Source organism: Narcine bancroftii, chromosome 3, assembly GCF_036971445.1.
Source record: "Narcine bancroftii isolate sNarBan1 chromosome 3, sNarBan1.hap1, whole genome shotgun sequence".
Lineage (NCBI taxonomy): Eukaryota > Metazoa > Chordata > Chondrichthyes > Torpediniformes > Narcinidae > Narcine > Narcine bancroftii.
The window spans coordinates 284,863,706-284,889,811 of record NC_091471.1 but is presented as its reverse complement, the minus strand read 5'-3'; the positions used below and the strand labels follow the sequence as shown (position 1 = coordinate 284,889,811).

The following is a 26,106-nucleotide window of genomic DNA, read 5'->3' as shown; positions in this document are numbered from 1 at the left end:
CATTCTGAGAAATCAGATCAACTCTGTGCCAAACAAAACCCTCTCATACACATGACTATGTGAACTTGTATTCAGTTCTGTTTACTCTCCAATACATAACATTTAGGCCGCTTACAATCCTTGGCTCCCCTTCAACTTGTAATTGATCAGAATGAAATCAAAACACTTCTCTCCACTCCCCTGAAGGTCGGACATGGCTGAAGAATGAAAAGACTTTGTGTGGTGAACACTGTCCTAAGTGAGCTTCTCACCACCACCACCACCAACTAATGGCTCCTTGTGCTGGTCAAGCAGCAGCTGAGGAGAGAGAAACTGGTCAGTGTTTTGGGTCAGGGATCCTTTCTCAGATATTGTTGATAGCCAGAGAGCTCCACATTGACTACAGTCTGCCAACCATGACACCTCATGGCTATAGTCTGCCTACCGACAATCTGCACGTCCACACCTTGACTACAGTCTGTCCACCCACAATCTGCACGTCCACACCTTGACTACAGTCTGTCCACCGACAATCTGCACGTCTAACCATGACTACAGTCTGTCCACCGACAATCTGCACGTCCACACCATGACTACAGTCTGCCCACTGACAATTCCCACATCCACACCATGACTACAGTCTGTCCACCGACAATCTGCACGTCCACTCCATGACTACAGTCCGTCCAACAATCTTCACATCCACACCATGACTACAGTCTGCCCACTGACAATTCCCACATCCACACCATGACTACAGTCTGCCCACTGACAATTCCCACGTCCACACCATGACTACAGTCGCCAACCATGACAATCTGCATATCTACACTGTGACTACAGTCTGCCCACTGACAATCTACATATCCACAGCATGACTACAGTTTGCCAACTATCTGCTTCCAAGGTGAACAATCCCAGTTTCTCCTGCCTAATGCTGGAAGTGAAAGCACTTGACATCTGCTGCCGACTGCACCCTCTCCAGGAGCTGGTGTGGAGACTAGACTTAGGACCCAATGCTCTAACGATGGGGTTGTCAGCGTTTTAAGAGAGGAGTAAAATACAAAAATCTGCAGACACTGTGACTGAAGTAAAAACACCCATACTGGAGAAACTCAGCCGGTCAAACGGTGTACTTTGGATTGCAATGTGATCAATGTTTCAGGTTTGAGCCATGATACTTTGATGAAAGGCTCAAGCCCGAAATGTTTTCTAGCTTTGCTATACAAAGTACACCGTTTGACCGACTGAGTTTCTCCAGCATTGTGCCAGCGTCTTGTTCAGGTTCAGTATCACCTCCCCGCTATTAGAATCTACAGGGCACCGAGAGCCTCAGGTGGCGACCGGGCAAGGCTGAAGCAGGGATCTGGGATTGAGAGGACACGCCGGGAATCCCGCAGTAACACCGGGTACGGGGAAGTGCGAATCATGGGCAAAAGCGGACCTTCAGTGTATCTGTCACACGTGCGACTCGGTGTGGCAGCAGGGAGAGCCGCCTGGGTGGGGGGAGGCGGGCGCGCCCGCGTTCAGAGCTCAGACTTGGACTGAAGGCAGTCGGCAGGAGTGCACGGAGGCGCGCACTTTCCAAGGCAAAGCCTCCACCGCGGGGTCAAGGAGTAACCAATGGATGGGTAGCGATTAGCATACCCCACCGGGAACGAGTGAGAGCAACAGAGTGTGACAGCCAGGAGCTCGAACAGAGAGCGGCGGGCAGTGTGTGTAGAAATAGCAGCAAAAAGAAACAGAGAGAGTGCAAAAAGAGGGGTGGAGGGAGGGGGGAAACAGGGGGTAGAGGGAGGGGAAGAGAGGGGGTAGAGGGAGGGGGTAGAGGGAGGGGGTAGAGGGAGGGGGAGAGAGGGGGTAGAGGGAGGGGGAGAGAGGGGGTAGAGGGAGGGGGGAGAGAGGGAGGGGGGAGAGAGGGAGGGGGGAGAGAGGGAGGGGGGAGAGAGGGGAGGGGGAGAGAGGGGAGGGGGGAGAGGGGAGGGGGGGAAAGGGGGGGGGAAAGGGGAGGGGGAGGGAGGAGAGAGGGGGAGAGGGGAGGGAGGAGAGAGGGGGGAGAGGGAGGAGAGAGGGGGAGAGGGAAGAGAGAGGGGGAGAGGGAAGAGAGAGGGAGGAGAGGGGGGTGGGAGAGAGGGGGAGAGGGAGGAGAGGGGAGGGGGTGGGAGAGGGGAGGGGGTGGGAGAGGAGAGGGGGTGGGAGAGGGGAGGGGGAAGAGAGAGGGGGGGAAGAGAGAGAGGGGGGAGAGGGGGAAGAGAGAGAGGGGGAGAGGGGGAAGAGAGATTGGGGGGGGGGTTGAGAGAGAAGCAGGGACAATCAGTTGGACCCACGGGGTGCAGGGAAGATATACGCCGAGTATATAGACAGAGTGGAAAACCCCCGCTCCAGGTCTATAAGTCGGGGCGCTCGCCGGGGAATAGTGACCGTGAAGCCCAGGACTCAGCGGCGGTTCAGGGATGATGTCCGGGAGCCCGTGGATCTGCCTTCTGGTCTCGCCCTTGATTCTCGCGTGTGCGGGCCACGCTCTCAGCCCCGCAGGTAATGTGGTGGGACACGGGTGTGGAGGAGGGAGAGGGCACCGTGCCTGATTCGCCAGGCGCGGATCGTTGCGCCTTGTTGCCGTCCAGTGCCGAGCTTGCGGCTCTTCCCAGCCCTGATCACCCTGCCTGCCACTGACCGCCAGTAACCCCGGGCTGAGGGCGGAGCGCCGCGGCTGACGGATGAGCAGCGGGAGGAGCCGACGCGGGGACGGGAGGGAGGGAGCTGCCGGCTGCTCCACTCAAAGCCGCATCGCCGGTGTTTCCCAACCCTCCTCCCCAATCCCGGTGAGCAGGACACGGGCGGGGACATGCCCCGTGAGTGCCTGCCACAGCGACCAGTTGTTGGAAAGACAGGTACATGGGGCAGGAGAGCTTTGGGGGATAAGCAGAGTTGATTGTCATGTAGCTTGTACAATGTACATACACACCCAAAATTCTTATTATAGGTATTCTGTAAAAGCAACGAGAAAATAACCAAAAAACCCATCTGCAATAGAATACCAATGAATTAAAACAAATAATACATTTTAAAAATATAGATAATATAACCTAGGGCAGAAAAAAGTGACCTTTCCTACTGTTGTTCTTGAACCGAACCGAGAGACCAACATTCTCCCCCCCCCCCTTTAACTTATGTATCCAGTTATGACTCCAGTGGTGTCACCCAATGCCGGAACTCAATGGTGTCCCAACCACCTTCCACCCACTTCCCCCAACCTCCTGCGCCAGACCGACCATACAGAATCCTTAGTAATGTTTTTGTTCTAATGTAAATCCCATATATCACTGAGATTAACAACTGGCAAAATTAAAATTTACACCTTTAAATTACTATGTCATATGCAGAGCAGATATGCCTTCATCAACCTTCTTGGTCACATCTTCCAAAAAAAAAGATCTGATTTCTGAGCCACTTACAAAACTGTGCTGACTATCTCAAATCTGCCCTTGACCATTTAAGCACTTCTTTCTCCAAACACTCTCCAGTAACTTAACAACCAACAGCTCACTGACCTGTTGTTCCCAGGCTTTAAAGAAAACTTTATTAGTTACATTATTAGTAACTGAGCGGAAGCCCTCTTTTGATTTTTTTTCTCCTTTTCCTTTAATTCCTGCTTCATTTTCAAAAAAAAAGTTATTGATCTAGGTTCACAAATACTAATGACCGCAATATTGAGGCTAAAACACCAGAAAATTTGACAAAAGCAGCGTCTGTAAAAACTTCAACAGCAACGAAAACAACAGTGCGTGCTGGTGGGCGCGTGCAGACAAAACCACGTGTTTTGAAATGTCGTCGTAATTGGGCAATAATGACAGCTGTGACCGGAGCACATTAGAAGGTTCAAAAAGTAAATGAGCATCGAATTGTAGCCTTGTAGGTATATTGATACATGTAAGCTGGGCTTAGGAAAAATGTTTTTGTTGTTATAAACTAGCTACAGGGATATTTTTATTTAAAAAAATTCTGCTGAAACACTGCACAAAAAATTTATAGACAATCCAGTGTAGTCCTCGCCGCCATAGACACCAGTGTATTTCTCTTTATCTTTGCGATATAAAGGACACTGTTTGACCTGCTAGGTTTCTCCAGTGTTGTTTTTACTTCAACCATGGTGACCGCAGACTTTTGTGACCTCTTGAACCGAGAGGTGCTGGTTTTCAGGCCTCTATACTCTCTGTCGGAAGGTAGCAGTGAGAAGAGGGGACTAGCTTGGTGTAGGGATCTTGGTTGGCATGTATCTGTCAGGCAGAGGCCACTGGGATCAAGTGAATCCCTTAAAGAATATAAAAAATGTAGGTAATCAGGAGGGCATAAAGAGATCAGAGACAGCTCTGGCAGATAACATTAAGGATAATCCCAAGAGATTTTATAAGGGGAAAATGATAATGAGAGAAAAATGGAGATGGGCAATGTACTCAAAGAGCACTTCTGTTTTTACTGTGGATCAAAAATATGAGGACTGGGGAACTTGGAGCAATCAATGGTAATGTTTTGAGAACGGTCAGTATTATAGTTGAGGAGGTCTTGAAGGTCCTGATGCCTATGAAGATAGACAGATCTCTGGGGCCTGATCAGATTTATCAGAGCACACTATGGGAAGCAAGAGAGGAAATTTCAGGTGTCTTGGCTGAGATTTATGAGTTGCCAATTAGCACATGTGAGGTGCCAAGGGACTGGAGAGTGGCAAATATTCTACCTCTATTCAAGAAAGGCTGAAATGAAAAGCCTGGGAACAACAGGTCAGTGAGCTGTTGGTTGTTAAATTACTGGAGAGTGTTCTGAGAAAGAAGATATACAAGTGCTTTGATGGACAAGGGCAGATTTGAGATAGTCAGCACAATTTTGTAAGTGGCTCAGAAATCAGATAGTTTTTTTTAAGATGTTACCAAGAAGGTTGATGAAAGCAGAGCTGTAGATGTTCTCTTCCTCTCCCTCTCCCTCTATGGATTTCAGCAAGGTATTGGATAAGGTTCAACATGGTAGGCTGCTCTGCAAAGTTAGATTGCATAGGATCCAAGATGAGATAGCTGAGTGGATAAAAAATTGGCTTCATAGAAGAAAGCATAGAGCGATGGGGGCAGGTTTTTTTTTACACATTGATGGCCTGTGACTAGTGGTGTACCACAAGGTTTGATGTCGGTTTATAGATAGTGAAGACAGTTGTCAAAGATTGGGGCAGAATCTTGAACACTTAGGCAGGTGGGCAGAGGAATGGATGATGGGATTTAATACAGAGAAATGTATTGCAGATTGGGAGGTCTAACATGGCGAGACCTACACAGTGAATGGTAGGGATCTGGAGAGTGTTGTAGAGTGGAGGGATCTGGGATTACTGGAACTTAGTACCTTGAAAGTGGCATCACAGGTAGAAAGGGTGGTCAGAAAGGTTTTTTGCCTCATTGGCCTTCATCAGACTATGGAGTGTAGAAGTTGGGAGGTCCCATTTTGAGTATTGTGTTCAGTTTTCATCACCAGGCTCCAGGAAAGATGTTGTCAAGCTCGAAAGAGTGCAGAGAAGATTTACGAGGATGTTGCCTGAATTCAGGACCTGAGCTACAGGAGAGGCTAAACAGACTGGGGCTTTACTCCTTGAAGAGCAGGAGGATGAGGGGTGATCTGGTGTGCACAATCGTAAGAAGAAGGGTTGGGTGAATGCAGAGTCTTAACCTACAACCGCTAGTACAATTCAAATGGTGGGAGGAAACTGGAGCCTCTGGATGAAACCCACATACATACTGGGAGAGCTTGCACACTCCTTACAGACAGCAGGGGATTTGTAGCCTGGTCCTGATTACTGATTACTGTGCTGTAACAGCATTGCACTAATTGTACCTCCCACAAGATCTTTAAATTAATTATTTATTGTCACGTTTACTGAGATACAGTGAAAAATTGGTTTGGAGTGTCACAAGGCAAGTCAACCTCTAAATAGGAAGTGCAAGAATACAAACACAGTGTTAAATAGAACAAAAGTGTAGGGTATTGCATTGAAGAGAGAAAGTACATGTATTGCAAGGATTTATCTTCTATTAATGGGAAGGCAATTGAGGAGACTGATAATGCCAGGAAAGAAACTGTCCTTGAATTGGGAAGTGTATATTTTTAAACACATACCAACTGTCTGGAGAGAGAAGGGAGAAGAGAGTGTGTTAAGGATGGGAAGTGTCCTTTAATATATTGGTGCTTTTCTGAGGCAGCTAGAAGTGAAGATAAAGTCCATGGCATGGAAGGAATTGTGGCAAGGGAACATGTCTATATTACTGAAGGGGAGATGCAGGGAGTATTAAAGTGGATTAAACCCCCCTCCTCCTGCCAGATAAAACCTGGGACTGTGCAAAGCTCGCAAAGGAATAGTTGGGACCCTGGCAGAAATATTTGCATCATCATTAGCCATGCATAAGGTGCCAGAAGACTGGAGAGTTCTCTTTATTTAAATAAGCTCACAAAGTCCATCCAGGGGACCACAGCAGTGATCCTAACATTAGTGGTAAGGATGTTTCTGCAGGGGATTCTGAGAGACAAGATTTACCAGCATTTGAAAAGGAAAGGTATGATTCATGGAAATTATGGCCTTGGAATATTACGGTTCACAAATTCCATTTTTTTTTTTAAGTCACTGAGAGGAATGATAAGTAGATGTGGTCCACATGGACTTTAATTTTTAAGATCGCTTTGGAGTCATGCCCTAATACCAAAAGAGGTAATAATGCATAAAAAAGACTTCATTAATGGTTTCACAAGATTCCACTTGATAGGCTCATCCAGAAGGTTTGATCACAAGGGATCTAAGATGAGTTGGTCAGTTAGACTCAGGGTTAGCTTGATGGAAGGAGTCAGAGGAGTCACACTTGGAGTATTATGTAGCTATGTCTTTAAGCTGGAAAGGTTCAGAAAGATTAATTAAAATCTTGCCAGGGCTGTAGGGCTCAACTCTCAGAGACATGGATAGGAAAGTTTTAGAGAAGTATGGGACTGTCTCAGGTAGACAACTTGGTTGGCATGGACAAGTTAGGCTGAAGGGCCTGCTTTGGTGCTGTAAAACTCTGACTCTCTATACCCCTCTCGATGCCATTATTTACTATGTATTTATTGATGAGCAGCAGTTGGGAGCACCCAGGGTAGAGCAGCAGCTTGCTCTGAAGTGTGCTTCAGGAAGACCAGAGGGAGCAGTGGAATTTTAGCCACAGCCTATACTTGACCATTGAAGGTCCATGCCCAAGATGGCGGCACCCATGCTCAGTAGCCCAGACCAGTGCAGGTCTATGGCTGTAAAGATACGCCACCTACTGGTATAACAGATGGAGATGCTTTCCCACTGGCCAGCCATAGCCAATAGCAAGCAGGCAGTATAATACGCCCTCCCCTTATTACATCATCACACCCTCTATACTGATCTTTGCAATGGAATCACCCCAAGGTGGGACCATTTACAGCAAGGAGAGGGATCTTGAATCATAAGGCATAGGAGGTAATGGATCAAGGGCTGGTCAGTGGGATTGGCAAGGAATGCAGGTTGCTTTCAATAATGCTCCTGTTAGGAGATGCAAACTTTGATCCCATTCTTCAAGATAAGGTTTGGAGTCCAAAGTACCACTACAATCAGCCTGTGTCTGCAGCATACTATCAAACTCGTTCAGGGCTATCACACACCCCAGAGCTGGGGAATGAAGGATGCGGCTTCCAGATTCCCGAAGAATCACTCCATCGAGGATATCTACATGAGGCTGTGTCTTAAAAAAGGACAGCCTCTATCCTCAAAGACCCCCATCACCCAGGCCACACTACCATCTGGGGAAAAGGTACAGGAGCCTAAAGACGAGCACTCAGCTGCACAAGGACAGCTTCTTCCCTGCTGCCACCAGATTCCTGAATGATCAATGAGCCAAAGACACGGCCTAACTTTTCATGCACTGTTATTTTTATTTTTTTTTGTAATGTTGTAAGTTGGTTGTAATATGAATGCTTACATTATGATTCTGCCGCAAAACACCATCATGACTTGTTCATGACAATAAATTTTGATTCTGAGCTGGGGAACAGTTCCCCGAAGCTGGGGAAAGAATCCCAGGGCTGGGGAATAAAGGATGTTGCTTCCAGATTCCTGGAGAGGGGGAATGATTCTCAGGGCTGGAGAACGATGCTTTGGAAAAGATAACAGATACTTTCCTAATGATACTAGGCGGTGATTTGGAGACGAGGGCAGGCGGCGGCGGCGCTTTGGAGGCGAGGGCAGGCGGCGCTTTGGAGGCGAGGGCAGGCGGCGCTTTGGAGGCGAGGGCAGGCGGCGCTTTGGAGGCGAGGGCAGGCGGCGCTTTGGAGGCGAGGGCAGGCGGCGCTTTGGAGGCGAGGGCAGGCGGCGCTTTGGAGGCGAGGGCAGGCGGCGCTTTGGAGGCGAGGGCAGGCGGCGCTTTGGAGGCGAGGGCAGGCGGCGCTTTGGAGGCGAGGGCAGGCGGCGCTTTGGAGGCGAGGGCAGGCGGCGCTTTGGAGGCGAGGGCAGGCGGCGCTTTGGAGGCGAGGGCAGGCGGCGCTTTGGAGGCGAGGGCAGGCGGCGCTTTGGAGGCGAGGGCAGGCGGCGCTTTGGAGGCGAGGGCAGGCGGCGCTTTGGAGGCGAGGGCAGGCGGCGCTTTGGAGGCGAGGGCAGGCGGCGCTTTGGAGGCGAGGGCAGGCGGCGCTTTGGAGGCGAGGGCAGGCGGCGCTTTGGAGGCGAGGGCAGGCGGCGCTTTGGAGGCGAGGGCAGGCGGCGCTTTGGAGGCGAGGGCAGGCGGCGCTTTGGAGGCGAGGGCAGGCGGCGCTTTGGAGGCGAGGGCAGGCGGCGCTTTGGAGGCGAGGGCAGGCGGCGCTTTGGAGGCGAGGGCAGGCGGCGCTTTGGAGGCGAGGGCAGGCGGCGCTTTGGAGGCGAGGGCAGGCGGCGCTTTGGAGGCGAGGGCAGGCGGCGCTTTGGAGGCGAGGGCAGGCGGCGCTTTGGAGGCGAGGGCAGGCGGCGCTTTGGAGGCGAGGGCAGGCGGCGCTTTGGAGGCGAGGGCAGGCGGCGCTTTGGAGGCGAGGGCAGGCGGCGCTTTGGAGGCGAGGGCAGGCGGCGCTTTGGAGGCGAGGGCAGGCGGCGCTTTGGAGGCGAGGGCAGGCGGCGCTTTGGAGGCGAGGGCAGGCGGCGCTTTGGAGGCGAGGGCAGGCGGCGCTTTGGAGGCGAGGGCAGGCGGCGCTTTGGAGGCGAGGGCAGGCGGCGCTTTGGAGGCGAGGGCAGGCGGCGCTTTGGAGGCGAGGGCAGGCGGCGCTTTGGAGATGGCAAAGGGAGGGCTGCAGGGGATTACATCAATATTAATGACCAGTGCATCTGGATGTTCAAATTCTCCCTTCCATTCATCAGTATTGTGGTTCTTGCTAATGGAGGAAATAATTTAGTTTCTATTGATCAATCGCGACTGTCCTCTTCCACTTCCCATGACTTGTCCTCATTCATCTTCCACATTTCGTTGTGTATTTTTCTCCTATCACCTTCTGCCTTGATCTGTGATCCATATATTCCAGTCACACCCTTTTCTCTGTCCTCCCTCCTCCCTTTGCTGATTAATTCCATCTAATGTCTGATATCACTTACTCGTTCTCCATCACTGAATGTTGTGGGTAACAGTTGCTCTGTTGAATGGCAGAACAATCTCGGGGTGGGGGGGGGGGCGAAATTGCCCAGCTTCCAATATCTTCTGTTTTTCTCAATATCTTCAATAGCTGTTGTTGGGCTGTTCCATTCACAGTTGGTCTTCACCTTCCACAGCTCATCAGACAAGAAAAGATCTCAGTAGCATTGTGACAAAGTTCTCTCTCCGAAATGCCTTGGATCCGGAGACCGATTCCTGTTTCCTTGTGCCCGGCTGGTTGCAAAGCATCTCGGAATGCAACTTCAACCAATCTTCTCGGATGTTCCTGGTCATCCATGGGTGGACAGTAAGTGGCAACAAAAGGAAACATTTACGTCTGCCTTCTGTCAAGCTCTGTAAATCTGAATAAACTCTCATTGCTGGTTGTCGTGATGACTCAAGAGGAGAATAACACTCATTACAAAGCTGGAGGAAATTTATCTGTTTGCTCTCCATACACGATAGCAACCATCCAAATCAATCCTCACTGCAAACACGACTTTCAATCTACTCCCCCAAACCTTGAGGTGAGTTCAAGTCTCACCTGCCAGTGGAAATAACCTCCTGGCTTCTGACTTATTGAGTCCTTTCATAATTTTATGTCTCTATAAGATCCCTTCCCATTCTTTCCAACTCCACTGAATCTAATCATAGGAGACTCCGTGTCTCCTCGTAGGCTAACCCCTCCCTCATCTCTGGAATCAATCTGGTGAATCGCCTCCAAAGCCAGTCTATCCTTTCTCAAGTAAGAAGACCAAGACTCTGTGCAATACTCCAGGTGCGGCCTCACCAGTACCCTGTACAGTTGCAGCAGAATCTCTCTGCTCTTAACTTCAAGCTCTCTCGCAATGATCTATTTGCCGCTTTAGTGTGATTCATGCACAACAAGCTCTCCCAAATCCCTCTGCACAGCTGCATGCTGCCAACTTTCACCGTTCAAATAATAATCTGATCTTGATGTTTTTCTTCCAAAAATTTACCACCATTGTTCTCCATCTGCCAGATCCTTGCCCACTCACTTAACCTGTCTATATATCTCTGTGCAGACGCATGTCTGCTACACAATTTGTTTTTCTACTCACTGTAGTCATCGGGAAACATAGATACACAGAACATGGTCTTACCTCCAGATCACTTGTGTGATGAGATGTAACTGATGCTGAGTTCATGTCCAGTCCCACGTAACCTTGGATACCCAGACCAGGACATCCCACAGCTGCGGAGTTCAGGGACCAGGAACCTCCTCTCTGCTCTACTTTTTAAATCTACTCCCCCGAATCTTAAGCCCATGCTCCCCAACTCTAGCTTCACCTGCCAGTGGAACAACCACCCTGCTTCAGTCTTGTTGAGTCCTTCATTATTTTACACATTTCTACAAGATTCACCCCTCATCCTTCAAAACTTTCAGGTTACTCTCCTCTCTCCTCAAAATTATCCCCTCACTTCCAGAATCAACCTGGCCAACCTCCTGTCAGTCTTGAAAGCTTGTGTATCCTTTCTCGGGTAAGGACACCAGAATTTCATGCCAGCATTGTTAGCATAGCAGTTAACACAATGCTATTACAACACTGGTCTCCCATCTTAGAATCTAGCGCTGTCCGCTAGGAGATTATACATTCTCTCCGTGACCGCACGGGTCTCCTCTCATGTTAAAATAAAAAAAAATTTAGACATACATACAGCACAGTTACAGGCCATTTCGGGCCAGTTACCCCCCATTAACCAACACCCCCGGTAATTTTGAACGGTGGGAGGAAACCAGAGCCCCTGGAGAAAACCCACGCAGACACAGGGAGAACGTAAAATCTCCTTACAGATAGCACGGGATTCGAAGCCTGCTCCCAATCGCTGGCGCTGTAAAGGTGTTGTGCTAAGCACCTTGCCTAACCGGGCTGTTCCAAAGACACATGTGGTTGTTAAGTTAATTGGTCATGTGGGTGTATTTGGGTGGTGTGGGCTGGCAGGGCCTGTTACTGTGCTGCATCTCTAAATTAAATTTAAAAAAAAATTAAATTCATGATCAATATTCAAATTAATCAATATTTAAAAATAGATTTCAAAACACCTTTTTTAAAAAAAATAACTTATGAAACTCAACATGTATTTGCAATTCAGATTTGAGTGTCAACAACCCAATATTAAAACTTTCAAACACTCAATAATGTTAACTTCAGAATGATCGCATAATCCAGAGCAGTAACACTGGGCAACAATGTTTTTCAATAGGTTTGAATTTAAATGTAGACATACAGCACAGTAACAGACCACTTCGGCCCACGAGTCCGCGCCGCCCAATTGCACCCCATTAACTTACAACCCCTGGTACGTTTTGAAGGGTGGGAGGAAACCAGAGTCCCCGGAGAAAACCCACGCAGACAGGTGGGAGAACATACAAACTCCTTACAGACAGCAGGGATTTGAACCCTGGTCTTGTCCTAATCGCTGGCGCTGTAGAAGCATAAACACTATGCCTGAAAAATAAATGGGGATTATGATAGACAACTTCAAGCTGAATGTAACAATAATTTCAGATTTGCTGTAGTTTTGCCGCTGATTTTCATTTGTACTAAGCATCTAATTCCTCTCGTGTCAGTGTTCAATAATAGGCGGCCAGCATTGATGTATTCCAGTAACCCTGATATCGCATTACCATGGTCGTAATGACCTGGTGAAACCTTTCACCGTGTCCGTCACTGACTGCACTGAGATCAGCGGGGAAGAAGTCCAAGTGCGAGTGCAGAAAATTAATTTTCAATGACGTGTTACACTTCATGGTTTTATATGTTTGAAGTAAACTTAAAAAATGACAGGAAATAACAGAAATAGGTTCTATCTAGAAAAAGGTATGTGATAGGAACATTTTCAAGTAATTATTGTGATCAGCAACCCAAAATCCATAAAATACATCCGAAATGTTCAGGAAGCAAAAATCTTCATTGTCCAGTGTAATCAATTTAAAAAAAAAAATTCAACACCAATACTCTCATCAAACAGTTTACTATAATTTACAATAAATACTCTCTTCAGTTGCCATAATCTATATTCCCTGTTGAAGGTCCCATTCAAACAATTTAAATCCCTTAGTGGGAGCAATCTCTACAAGCGATCTCAGTGATCAAGATTGACACTCACTCCATCATACAAATCAGTAATCAGCACCTCCCTTAAATGATGTCAACACAGTCTCACGCTGTTATATACCCCAATTCTAGTCCCTCACTGAGTCCAATTGTTGCTTTCTCAGAGAACCCAGTGGAAATCGTACAGACTTTCCATCCTGGCGTCCCCGGCGGTGCCCCCTCCCCTCGCTTCCTCTGCAACCCACTCTCCCACTTCTCGTTTTCTGAATCCATGTGGAATTTTGGTTTCAGTGATATTTTATGTTGCAGGTTACTGGTATGTTTGAGGACTGGGTTCCGAAGCTGGTGCAGGCCTTGTATGAGAGGGAGGGTGATGCCAACGTCATTGTTGTGGACTGGCTGTCCCGAGCCCACCAGCACTACCCTGTGGCTGTGGGGAACACCAGACTGGTTGGCCGCGATATCGCTGATTTTGTCGAATGGCTGGAGGTGAGTGTGACGTGACTACCTGTTCTGCTCTTTGAATCTAAACTCCCCAGCCAAGTCGTGGTGACACAAAGAGACAGGCCATTCAGTCCAACAGCTCCCTGCTGTCCATGTTTTACACTGAACCTAACCTTGTTCAAATGATTCTTCCCGCGTTTTCATCAACACCCACCCACGCGCCCACCCTCCAATATGCTAATTCTGGTACTGGGGTCAAGTGGCACCAAGCAATTAATCTATCCATATATGTAATGTGGGAGGAAACCCCAGCATTTGGGATACCCATATTGTCCTCACCAGACCCGAGACCAATGTCTGTGAAGAGTAACAGGCCTCCGGCTTGGTCAGCCCAAACAGGTATGACGAAACACCATAGTGTTGATTGTTTTTAGCCATTTCCCAGGGTGCAGATCATTTTGGGAAGGCAGAGGACAGAGTGACGTTTTGCACAAGATACAGCAAAGGCCACAGGACCAGACTGTATTCCACCTGTGGGAATGAAGACCTGCATCTCAGATCTTGCTGCACCTCTAGCCACGGTGTTCCATTACTGATGTAATCCGGGTGTCCGCAGAACAATCTGGCAGACTGCACACCTGTATCCAGTCCATATTTCAGAGAACGTATGCACTGACCAAGTCTACACTTGTCCACAATACTCATTGTACCGATGACCATAAACGCTTGCATTTCAAAGTTTTAATTTCATTATTTATTTGTTCTAATAATAATAATAATAATAACAGAAAATGCTGACAGTAGACTGCAGGTCAGACAGCATCTGTGGAGAGAGGAACGCTTTCGACTGAGGACCTCTTGTCAGATCCGGTCTTCAACAGGAACCATTCATTTATTTCTCCACAGATGCCGCCTGACCTCATGGTTTCCAGCATTTTCTGTTTTGTTGCAGATTTTTGGCATCTGCAACATTTGGCCTTTCAGCCTCTCACCAGCTCTAGTTTCGAATCCACTGTTGCCTGTTAGGAGTTTGTACGCTCTCCTTGTGACTGTGTGGGCTTTCCTCAGGTGCTCTAGTTTCCTCCCAAATTTTATGGGGTTGGTGGGTTAATTGGGTAGGAATTGGGCACCATGGGCAGGATGGGCTTTCTACCGGGCTGTAAATACTGAAGCATTCACCTCAGAATCCTGCGGCTGCTGACTTCCCTCCGACTCCCCACAGCCGTGTTCTCATCTGCAAGGGATGTCAGGAGTGTGCAGGATTCTCAACCTGGCTGCTCCCTCGTTTGGAGGGATGTCAGTCACCCTTGCTGTGTGTCGGAGGCTGGATGGAATAGTTCCACAGGGTGCGTGATGGAAATGCAAATTTGAGTTTAATCCAGCAGGGAAGTCCCATTTCAATCAGTTGGAGACATTTGGGATGCACGAGGGGATGTCCCAGCAGGGAGGCTTGGGAGGTTAAGGGGAATGGGGGTGGGGGGGGTGAGGTCTCGGACGGACGGACGGACGGTTCTGGGAAGTTCGGAGTGAGATGTGAGTCTGCTCTCTGCAGGAGGATCTGGGCTTCCCGGCTGAACACATCCACATGCTGGGCTACAGTCTGGGGGCGCACGTGGCAGGGTTTGCTGGCACCTACACCAACCACACCATCGGCAGGATCACAGGTGGGGGTCGTTGTGGGGGGAAGGGGGGGTGGGGGTAGGGGGAGAGGGGTCAGGGTGGGGGTAGGTGTGGTGGGATAGGAGGGGGTCGGTGTGGTGGGAGGGAGACAGAATGGGGAGAGGGAGTTGGTGTGGGGGTTGTGTAGGGGGGGTGGAGGTCGGTGTTGAGGGGGTTGGTGTGGGGGGAGGATGTTGGAGAGGGGGACGGTGTGGGGATAGGGGTCAGTGTGGAAGGTGGGAGTCGGTGTGGGGTTGGGGATTGGTGTTGGGGAAGGCATACAGTGTGGGGGGAATGGATCAGTCTGGGGGCAATGGGTGAGAGAGTCAGTGATGGGAACATCATGGAAGTGGGGTAGGGGTCCCTGTTACAGCTGAGGGCAGGTGGTGAAGGTCTGGACTCCAGTTCTCAAGGAAATCCTGGAGAGGTCTGAGCCTTGGCCTTGCCTCCATTCTGGGACATCCCAGTGTGGTCTTATTGCTGCTTGGGGCAGTGGTGAAGCTCAAACCTTCCGGGGATCTGGCTGAGGAGCAACTGCTTAAGGAGGGGGGGTCCTCACACCCTGGGAACTTCCCAGAGCGAGCATCCCATGAACGCCCAAATGCAGGAGACCCCTAAACCCTGGGAGGTGTCTGACCTTTGGGACACCTCTGACCCCTAACCCTGATCTCTGGGAGACCAACCTCAAGGAGATCCCTGACTGCAAGAGAACCCTGACCTCTGGGACATACCTAAGCCCGTGTCCGCAGGAGAACCTTGACCTCCATGAGACCCTTGCCCCAGGGGACCTATGTCCTTAACCCCTGACAGGAGACCTCCATGACCTCTAACTGCTTACAGGAGTTTCCCGCCCAAGGAATCTTGACCACAGGATGACCCTAGCCACTGGTGAATGATCAGTCTTTTCCCAAAGGTAGGAGAGCCTGAACAAGAGGGTGAAATGGGAGAGCTTCAAAGGGAAATAGAGACAGGGTCTCCACATAGGGTGGTGGGTGTGTGGAACAAACTGCTAGAGGAAGTGGTCCATGCAAGGACAGACAGGTTCAGAGGTAGGGAAGGTGGAGGGAGATGGGTAAGGTAAGCAATAGGATGAGCTGCACCTGGGTCATAATGGACTGGTTGGGCTGAAGGACCTGTTTCTGTGCTGCTCCATTCACCCCTGTCTCCACTCCCTCTGCCCGCAGGTCTGGACCCGGCAGGGCCGCAGTTTGAGGGTACTGAGGCCCACCACCGGCTATCCCCAGATGATGCAGCATTCGTGGATGCCCTCCACACCTTCACACGCGGCTCACTGGGCCGGAGTATTGGCATCCAGGCTCCGGTGGCCCATGTGGACATCTATCCCAATGGAGGCCGGTTCCAGCCGGGATGCAGCTTGAGCCGGGTGCTCAGCAACATGAGGTCACAGGGCGTATACGGTGAGGGGGCGGAGGAGGGTTCAATCCGTTGGTGGGGACTTGGGCTAGGATCCAAGTCCAGGGGGAGGGGCACAGCCGGTTGGGGAGGGGTCCACCATTAGGGGGTCCCTCAGCGACAGCGACTCACTTCCACTTTAGTCCAGGCGTGCATGTGTCCTAGTTGTCTGGTGGTGCACACGTCATAAGTGGCCAGGGGTGTATGTGTCCTGGTTGTCCAGCAGGTGGTGGGGGTGCGTGTGGTGGCGGGCCACAAGCATGCGCTGGGACAGGCTCCGGCCAATGCCTGCCTCCATTCGGAGGGGACCAAATGGATTCATAGCACCATCCAGTGGGAGTCTTCGCCAGGGCTCTACCCCAGGTGAAGACCCCCACGGGATGGCCAACCCCACCTAGCGCTAGAGTAGGAAGACCTGCATGAGCCACCTCCTCTTGGTGGCCCCCATTGGGGCACTAAGTCAGTGTGGGTGTGGATCGCCCTACCTCATCCACCCTGCCCCCAGCAGCTCCCCCACCTTCTATCCACCATAGCCATGGTCCTGGGTTGGCACACAACCCATCCATCACTGTGGCTCATCGTTGCCATGCAACCCATCCATTGCTGTATTTCCTTGTTGCCCCACAACCTATCTGCCGTGGATCCTTGTTGCCATGTAACCCATCCATTACCATGGCTCCTCAATGCGTCACAACCCATCCATCGCGGCACACAAGAGATTCCATGATAGTGTGTTGCCTCCTGGGTGCTTGGGTACAGGATGTCTCTGAGGGGGTGCAGAATATTCTTAAAGGGGAGGGTGAGCAGCCAGAGGTCTTTGGATATATTGGTACCAATGACATAGGCTGGAGTGGGGTAGAGGTCCTGCAAAGTATGTTTAGGGAGTTGGGAAAGGGGCTGAAGAGCAGGACCTCCAAGGTGGTAATCTTTGGATCACTCCCGATGCCACGAGCTGGGGAAGGACAGAACAGGAAGATAGTGCAGACAAATGAGTGGCTGGAGAGATGGTGCAGGGGGCAGAATTTCTCGTTCTTGGATCATTGGAACCTTTACTGGATGACCTGTACAGTGGGTCAGGTTGCATCTGAACTGGAGGGGAATCAATATACAAGGAAAAGGCGCAAAACTTTAGGTGAAATATTAAAGGATGCTTTTTCACTCAGAGTGGTGGCAGAATGGAATGATCTTCCAAAAGAGATAGTTGCTGCAGGGTCCCTTCTGTCATTTAAGAGAAGGTTGGTTGTGTACATGGATGTGAGGGGTTGGAGGGTTATGGGTGGAGAGCAAGAGGGGGAAGCTAGTGGAGTTGTTCAAATGAACCGGCGTGTACTTGAAGGGCCGACATGGCCTGTTTCCACGCCGTAAACAGTTATATGGTTAAGGAAGCAAAAATGAGTGGGAAGATAGAGGACTGGAAAGATTTTAAAAACTTGCTGAAAGTAACTTAAAAAAACTCACAAGGAAGGAAAAGATGAAGTACGAAAGTAGGCTAGCAAATAATATTACAGGATACAAAAAGCTTTTTCAAGTATATATAGTAAATGAGAGATGAGAGTTGATTTTGGACCACTAGAAAATGAAACTGGAGAAATAATAATGGGAGATAAGGAGATAGCAGAGGATCTAAATGTCTATTTTGCATCAGAATTCACTGTGGAAGACATTGGCAGTGTGCCAGATATTGAAAGGTATCTGGGAAGGGAAGTGAGTGCAGTTATTATTTCAAGGGAGAAGGTGCTCAGAAAGCTGAATGGTCTAAGGGTGGATAAATCTCCTGGATTGTAGCCTTGGGTTCTAAAAGAAGTAGTTGTAGAAATTATGGAATCATTGGTAATCTTTCAGGAATCAATAGATTCTGGTATGGTTCTGGAAAATCTCAAACGTCACCCCACTATTCAACAAGGGAGGGAGACAGCAGAAAGAAAATTATAGCGTGGTTGGGAAGATGTTGGGAGACGATTGTCAAGGATGAGGTTACGCAGTACTTGCAGACTCGTGAGAAGATAGTCAACAGCCAGCGTGGCTTCCTTGAGGGAAAGTCTTGCTTGATAACCCTATTGGAATTCTTTGAAGAAGTGACAAGTAGTCGCAAACAGATTCATGTGGCATGGCCCACGTAACAGGTTGGTCACTGGGCCAGAACTTGTCTGCACTGTCAGACATCCAGGGTGCAGAGGCACGTGGAAGCCCCTCTTCAGTCCTTCCCGCCGACACACCAATAATTTGACCATGTCCACGTGGACATAGTCAGGCTGTTGTCGGTTTCCAGAAGCACCACGTATCTGTTCACAACAGCCAGAAGCTGCCCCGCTCTCAGACACTTCTACGACATCCTGCGCCGCCGGGGCCCTCGTTGCCACTGGATAGCCCATTTCGGCCTTCCTTCCAGTGTCAAGTCGGGGTCACCATTGTGGTCGGTGCTCGGTTCAGCTCACTCACAGTTTCTGTGTGATTTTTCTTTTTTTGCTGCACAGTGCACAGACCACCATACCTGAGGCACTTATGATTTCCCCCCCCCCCCAAAAAAAAATGAAGATACAAACCATCCTGTCAGATCAATAGAGACTGAATTAAGGTTGTGGTACAGATGATGTGTTTTAATTTTTTTCCTTTGCCTTTTATAGTTTAATATCTGGGGAAGAGGGGGAATATTTTATTTTTATTATGTTGTGTGATAAGAAAATGTCTTGTTGTTTGTATCTGCTTAAGTCTTTTAAAATAAAATGTTCAAAAAAGAAGTGACAAGCAGACTAGATAAAGGAGATGCAGTGGAAGTTGTGTGTTTGGATTTTCAGAAGGCCTTTGTCAAGGTGCCGCACATGAGGCAACTTAACAAGATAAGAGCCCATGGTATAATAGGAAACGTGGTAGGATATTGGTTGATTGGCAAGGAGCAGATTTGGGATACAGGGATCCTATTCCGATTGGCTGCCAGTTGCTAGTGGTGTTCCATAGGGGGTCGGGGTTCGGGGGCTTCTTTTTATGTTGTACATTAACGATTTAGATTCTGGAATGATTGGCTTTGCGGCCAAGTTTGTGGATGATACAAAGGTAGGGGGAGGAGCAGGTAGTGTTGAGGAAACAGGGAGGCTGCAGCAGGTTTGGAGAATGGGCAGGGAAGTAGCAAATGAATACAATGTTGGAAAGTGTCAGGTCGTGCACTTTGGTAGAAGTAATAAACGGGCAGACTATTTTCTAAATCGGGAGGAAACTGAAAATTCCCGGATGCAAAGGGACCTGGGAGTCCTTGGGCAGGACAGCCTGAAGGTAAACTCGCAAGTTGAGTCGGCAATGCGGCATTCATTTCAAGAGAATAGAATACAAGAGCAGGGATGTGATGTTGAGGCACTGGTGAGACTTCGCTTGGAGATTTGTAAACAGTTTTGGGTTTCTAATTTAAGAAAGGATGTGCTGACATCGGAGAGGGTTCAGAGGAGGTTCACAAGGATGATTCTGGGAATAAAAATGTTATTATACGAGAAGCGTTTGACAGTTCTTGACCTGTACTCATAGGAATTTAGTAGAATGGTGGGGGGGGGGGAATTTCTTATTGAAACATTTTGAATGTTGAAAGATGGATAGAGTAGATGTAGAAAAGTTGTTTCCCATGATGGGAGAGTCTAGGACAAGGGGGCACCATTTTAGAACTGAAGGGCATCCGCTGAGATGCGGAGAAATTTCTTTAGCCAGAAAGAGGTAAATATGTGGAATTTGTCACCATAGGCCAAGTTATTGGGTGCATTTAAGGCAGGAATTGATAGATTCTTGATTAAAGGTTATGGGGATAAGGCTGAGATGGAAAATGGATCAGCTCATGATTAAATGATGGGGCAGACTCAATGGGCTGAATGGCCTAATTTTGGCTCCTATGTCTTATGGTCTTGTATCCAATGCTCAACTTTGCACTTCAGTTGCTTCCCCTTCGTATGGACGATAGTTGCCTCCAGGTGAGGGGCTGTTCTCAAGGGCTCCCTCCAGAGTGTGCGGCCTCACTCCATTCCTGCTGACTTGCCCAAAGGGATGGATGGCCGTGTTACCTTGTCATCATCGCCCCTTTGGAGGTTTGACCTCTGTGTGGGGGTTGGGGTGGGAGGCTAATGGTGAGCTGGGGCACTGAGTCACACAGAATGAAAACAGGCCCTTCAGCCCAACCTGCCCCTGCCATCCAAACTGTCCCACCCACACTAGTCCTGTGTTATCCATGTCTCTCTCAGGCCACACATTCCCCCCCCTCTCTTCTCCCCCTCTTCCCCCTCCTCCTCCTTCTCGGTTCCCACTCCCTCTCCCCTCCCCTCCCCATTCCCCTCTCGTTCCCACTTGCTCTCTCTGCAGCAACTGACTCCAGGAGGAGGGGCCTTCAATAGCTGACTGGTACACAGCTGGTCCCAGCTGGTCTACTGCATCCTCGGGGTCAATCACATTAACACTGTGCCAAACGATATTTAAAATCTGATTTAGTGAGCTAGATTGGTTTTGGTGCTGTGTTTCAGTGGGTTGGTGTGGGTGGGTGGGTGTGTGCACATGCATGCCCCGCTGAAACTGTTTTATCCCTAGTACTGCTTGTTTCAATGGTACCCTGCCTCCCTGGTTCCGCGTGTGTCCCTGGTTCCGCGTGTGTCCCTGGTTCCGCGTGTGTCCCTGGTTCCGCGTGTGTCCCTGGTTCCGCGTGTGTCCCTGGTTCCGCGTGTGTCCCTGGTTCCGCGTGTGTCCCTGGTTCCGCGTGTGTCCCTGGTTCCGCGTGTGTCCCTGGTTCCGCGTGTGTCCCTGGTTCCGCGTGTTTCACCAGTACTGTGTATCTTTGATTCTGTTTCATTGGTGCTATGTGTATTGATTGTCTGGCATTATTGTGCGTTGAAATCCACAATCCTCCTTTTCTCAAGCTGTTCCATTAAGATCCCAAGTATCCTGGTATATTTTGGAAAGAGAGATCCAACAGGGAGTGGGGAGATCCTTTGAGGGAGATTCCACGGAGAGTGGGGAGATCTTAAGAGGATGAGAGTAGGATGATTCCCTCAGGGCTCTCTCTCTAATATGAATGACCACAACCTGGCCACCCAGGCGTAAGTTGTTGGGCCTATGCACAGTCTAGGGCCTCGGCTGAATGCTGCCATTTTGATCCCCCTGCAGCGGTGGCAGATGCCATCAAATGCCAACATGAGCGAGCCATCCATCTATTCATCGACTCCCTCCTCCACAAGAACTCACCCAGCCTGGCCTACCGCTGCTCCAACCAGGAGACCTTTGAACGAGGCGTGTGCCTGAGCTGCCGCAAGAACCGCTGCAATACGCTGGGCTACGATGTGCGCAGGGTCCGCAGCAAGAGGAGCGGCCGCATGTACCTGAAGACGGCGGCGGACATGCCCTTCAGAGGTGAGTGCCCGGGACCAGCCCACCCCCTCCCAGAGCACACCTCAGTGACCGTGCTCACAGAGGCTTCTCTGCTCAAAGGCAGCAGTGAGAGGAAGTTATAACCAGGGTGATGGGGGGTCCATTATGATGTTGGCTGCCTTCTTGAGGTGATATCTTCAATTAACAGGAATTCAGAGCCTGAGGTGGACCTACTTCAGCGACAGATGGGAGCTGCCAGAATTGACCCTACCTTATAAAATGCTGAACCTATGACCCTCCCCTGCTTCTCATGCGCTTGAGATTTAGCCATTAATCTATTAATCCTTTTTCACAAGGTTACAGCTTTTGTGCAGGAGTGTGTCTTCCACTCCCAGCCTGCTACTGTCTGTCCATCATCCTTTCTCCTTTGCACCCCACCAATCACCTACAGGCCCCCATCTTCCCCTCCCCATTCCTCGTTGCTCTGGCCTTCTCCCCTCTACCCTACCCTACCCTGTCGACTTTTCCCTTCCACAGATGTTGCTCAACCTGCTGAGTTCCTCCAGCAACTCCCTTGTTTTTTTTCTCCACTCCAGTTTGCGGTCTGCGCGTGTGTTCCTCTCTGCTCCTCTCTGTGCCCAAGGGGTTAAACTGGCTGAGATTGGTGTCTGCTAGCTCTTGAATGACTTCCTTGTTGAGAAACGTATTCCCTTTCCCCCTGCAGTGTACCACTATCAGCTGAAGATCCATTTCTTCAGAAATGTCAACAGAACGGAGACGGCTGCAAACTTCCTCATTTCCCTCTTTGGGACGAAGAATGAAACCGGAGGGCTCGCCCTTCCAATGTGAGTGTCTGCGGCTCTGCTCTGCAGTGGGAGTTGATTATTATACTGCAGGACAACCGTTGATGTTTTGGTGGAATCTGGCAGGAGGGCACTACTTGGTATTACACAGGGGGACTGAGGGAGGAGGGAGAGTTGGTTAGTCAATTTAACATGGGAGCAGGACTTGGTCATCTGTCCCATCGAGCCTGCTCTGGCACTCAACCAGATCAAGGCTGCTCTGACGATGGAGAGAAAACTCCACTTGCTTGACTGGTCCCCATAACCCTTAATTTCCTGGCTCTGCAATCATGTCTTAAATACATTTACTGTTTCCTTCGGTGGAGAATTTTGCAGATTTGTCCTTCTCTGGGAGAAGCAATTCCTCCATATCTCCATTTGGGATCTACTCCCCCCCCCCCCACCCAATTCCTGAGACTGTGTCCTGGTTCCATTGCACTCTTACCAGGGTCCAGGAGCCTCATGGTCCCCTCGAGCTGCACAAAGCCTGCCCTTGTGCACCATCTGATAGACTTAATGAATTGTGCAGCTCAGAAAGAGGCCCTACATCCCTCTATGTTTCTGCTAGCCATCAAACTCTACTAATACCACTCTCATTAACCAGTGAGACCAGGCAATGTGGGAGCAGAATTAGGCCATTCAGCCCATCGAGACTGTTCTGCCATTCAAATCCTGGTCGATCTATTCTTCCTCTTAACCCCATTTTACTGCCTTCTCCCTTTAACCTTAGAGCCCTCTGACTTAACAACTTCCACCTTCAACACACCCAATGACTTGGCCTCCATGGCCGCTCTTGATCTGGAGAGAGAGCTCAGTGTACACCTGATGATCCCCGCAGGCTGCCCTGCCACCTCAGGCCCTTCCTGAAGGTGAGAGTGGTTGGACCAGATTCCAATCTTGGGTCCTTGGGTCCCCTCCAAACCTCACCTTTCTGATCTTAGACCAGAGGTTAGAAGAGGCACAGGTAGGAAATATCGAACTTTTCCCCCATACAAGGTGAGAGGATGAGGATCGGAGGGGAATGTTATTTACACAGGGAGTGGCCAACATCTGGATCTAGCTGCCAGAGGAGGGGTGGAATCAGATGCTGACGGCAAGACATCCAAGGATATGAACCAAACATGGACCAGTGGGATCAGAGTGAATAGCCATGGCTATAATGGGCCGAAGGACTGTCCATAAATGGTATTTGTTGTCATTAGGTTGGTGTGTGAAGGTAGTTGCGTTTCCTGCAAAGACCATACTTCAAAAGTGGTCTATCTGTAATTTAAAAAAAATGTCAGAGTGGGAAAGATGCTGTTGAAATGAGAGCTCTTTATCTGCAATGTTGAATGTAGGAATCCTGGGATTTATTCTGAATTCAGGAAATCCAGTTGATGAAGCCACAGAGTCTCCTGGAGCTGCCTTGTTCCCCTCTGTCTGTGGACTCAAGTTATGCTCGTGCTCTTGTGTTCCTCGTAGCCTGAAGGTGCTGCCCAACACCACGTCGTCGTTCTTGTTGCACACAGAGGTGGATATCGGAGAGCTGCTGATGTTGAAACTGAAGTGGGAAGACAACACCTCCGTCTGGTCCACCATTGTGGGCAAGGTCACCAAGCCCTGGACGCTCTGGAGGTTCTGGGACAGCAGTGAGGAGACCACCAGCAGCCTGGAAATCAGGAGGGTGCGAGTGAAGGCGGGAGAGACCCAGAAAAAGTAGGTGTGGGGTGCACAGGCTTTAGCGGATGGTGGTGGTGGGGGGGGGGGGGGGGGGCGGGGTGTGGTTTTGTCTCCTGTGATGGAGGCAGGGACAAGCCAGGCTTTCAAATGGGCAGCTGATCAGGCCTGGATGGAAAATAACTGAGAGGACAATGGAGGAGAAGCAAGGGGTGATGGGATTGATCCCACAGAAACTAGCACAAATTTGATTGGCTGAATGATCATTAGGACATTGCACAGTCCAGGCCCTTTGGCCTACAGTTGTGCTGACCTATGCAAACCAACTCCACACAACAATCTGGTTTTTTTTCCTCCACCTCACACCCATAACTCTCTATCTTGCATCCATGTGCCTATTTAAGAGCTTTTGAAAGACACTATTGTACCTGCATCCATCAACTCAATCTTTCCTGTTGGGGGCAGATGGACCAAGGTGGGATGGGCGGGGGGGAGGGGGTGAAGTTGGACTGTGGTGGTTCGGGGGGAAGGAGGTGAGGTGTGTGAGGCAATGCCAGACGCAGATGGATTTGCTGGGACAAGGGATCCCAGCCACCTCAGGGCCCATGACTGTTCTCGAGGAAAGGAGAGCAACGTCGCTGGGTGCAAATCGGTGGGGGAAGGGGAGGAACAGGATCTCCCTGCTCTTCTGCTTAACTCACGCCCATCACTGTCATTGGGGTCAAGGGGCCAGGGGTCACTGTTGTCGGGATCAGGAGTCGATGTCGGTCGACGTTTGGGTTTGGGGGCAAGGGTCACTATCATCTTTGGTGTTGGGGCGAGGTCACGGTGATCATCCTGTAGGAGAGCAGGAACCCCAGGTTGCATGGTGCTCAGCAGGTAGTGCTGCTGCTCCTAGCTCCAGGTTCTTGCTGCATCTTTGGTCGCTGTCTGTGCGGAGTTTGCACATTCTCCCTACGACTGCGTGAAGCATTTCCTGGTTCCTCAGCTCCCTTCCACATCCGAATGATGTGTGGACTGGCCGTTTAATTGGTCAGTTGCCGCTAGTGTCTAGATGAGGGGTAGAATCGATGGTGGGGGGAGGGGGTTGCCACTGGGAAGGGGATGGAATGGGATTGGAGAAGGGACTGGGTAAATGGGGAGAGCACATACTCAGTGGGCAGAATGGGCCTGTTTCCCTGCTGTAACCCACCATGCTGCTAATCCCCTTGACTGGTCTCTCCTTTCTCTGCAGGCTTGTGTTCTGTGCGAAAGGTGCCCCCGCAGTGAAGCTGCATCTGTCACAGGAGGTGACTTTTGTGAAGTGTCAGAACTAAGAGACATGGAGTAAAGTGGAGAGGAAAGTGTGTCACTGCTCGGAGGAATGGGTGGTGCACATGAATTGTAACATTGGTCTTCCTCGAATTCCCAGCCAAGCCCCCCGGCAGCAGATAGCCCAGGAGCTGTTATCTGGATGCTGTGCATTTCCTCAGGGAACAGAGCTTTTCAGCGCTGTGAGTATCTGCAGCACGGCCGGCTGCCCTCTCGTCCCTCTGCGGGTGTGCAGCACACACTGCAGTCCAGTCCTGGGTCTAACGTTCAAAGTGACTCCACTGAGAGGGGCAGGATAAGGGGGAGGACCGCACGCTGCCTGTCCCAACTTCCCTAATGTTAAACCAAGGCTGGCACCCACTATAAGGTAAAGCCCCATGCCACTCCTGTTAAAGAAAGCTAAATATCTGACCCATATTTATCTCACAGCCAAACTCACTGAAATAAACCTGTTATCTCGTCAAGATCTGTGTGTGAAATCTTGCTGTGCAGAGTGAATTGCTGGTTTCCCTGTTAGAAATGTGATTGAATTGTAAAACCACCATGTTGTTTGTGAACTGCTCTGGGAGCCTTCCTTTTGTTTTTGAGCAGGGTAGGTAGGGGTAACTCTCAGTGGGACCCTACCCCAACTCCTTACCTCATTGGAGGAAGGGGCAATGCATTGGGGCAACAGGTCAACGCCCATTCCACCATTTGGATAAGATCCATGCTCCTGGTTGTTTG

The 26,106-nt window shown here is 49.9% G+C and overlaps 1 protein-coding gene across 1 annotated transcript; it reads left to right on the top strand.

Annotated features, from left to right (window-relative positions):
* The first annotated feature begins 2,259 nt into the window (after window positions 1-2,259).
* Window positions 2,260-25,847, top strand: LOC138758889 (lipoprotein lipase-like). The gene is made up of 9 exons (XM_069928432.1): window positions 2,260-2,514; window positions 9,788-9,957; window positions 13,040-13,219; window positions 14,727-14,838; window positions 16,018-16,251; window positions 21,374-21,616; window positions 22,299-22,419; window positions 23,878-24,111; window positions 25,307-25,847. The coding sequence occupies exons 1-9, from the start codon at window positions 2,433-2,435 to the stop codon at window positions 25,386-25,388; spliced, it is 1,458 nt and encodes a 485-aa protein (XP_069784533.1). The 5' UTR covers window positions 2,260-2,432; the 3' UTR covers window positions 25,389-25,847.
* Window positions 25,848-26,106: the final 259 nt, after the last annotated feature.

Coding starts and splice junctions, on each gene's coding strand:
- LOC138758889 (XM_069928432.1), top strand. CDS start 2,433: ATGATGTCCGGGAGCCCGTGGATCTGCCTTCTGGTCTCGCCCTTGATT. Junction 16,252..21,373: donor GAGGTCACAGGGCGTATACG/GTGAGGGGGCGG, acceptor ATCCCCCTGCAG/CGGTGGCAGATGCCATCAAA. Junction 21,617..22,298: donor GGCGGACATGCCCTTCAGAG/GTGAGTGCCCGG, acceptor TTCCCCCTGCAG/TGTACCACTATCAGCTGAAG.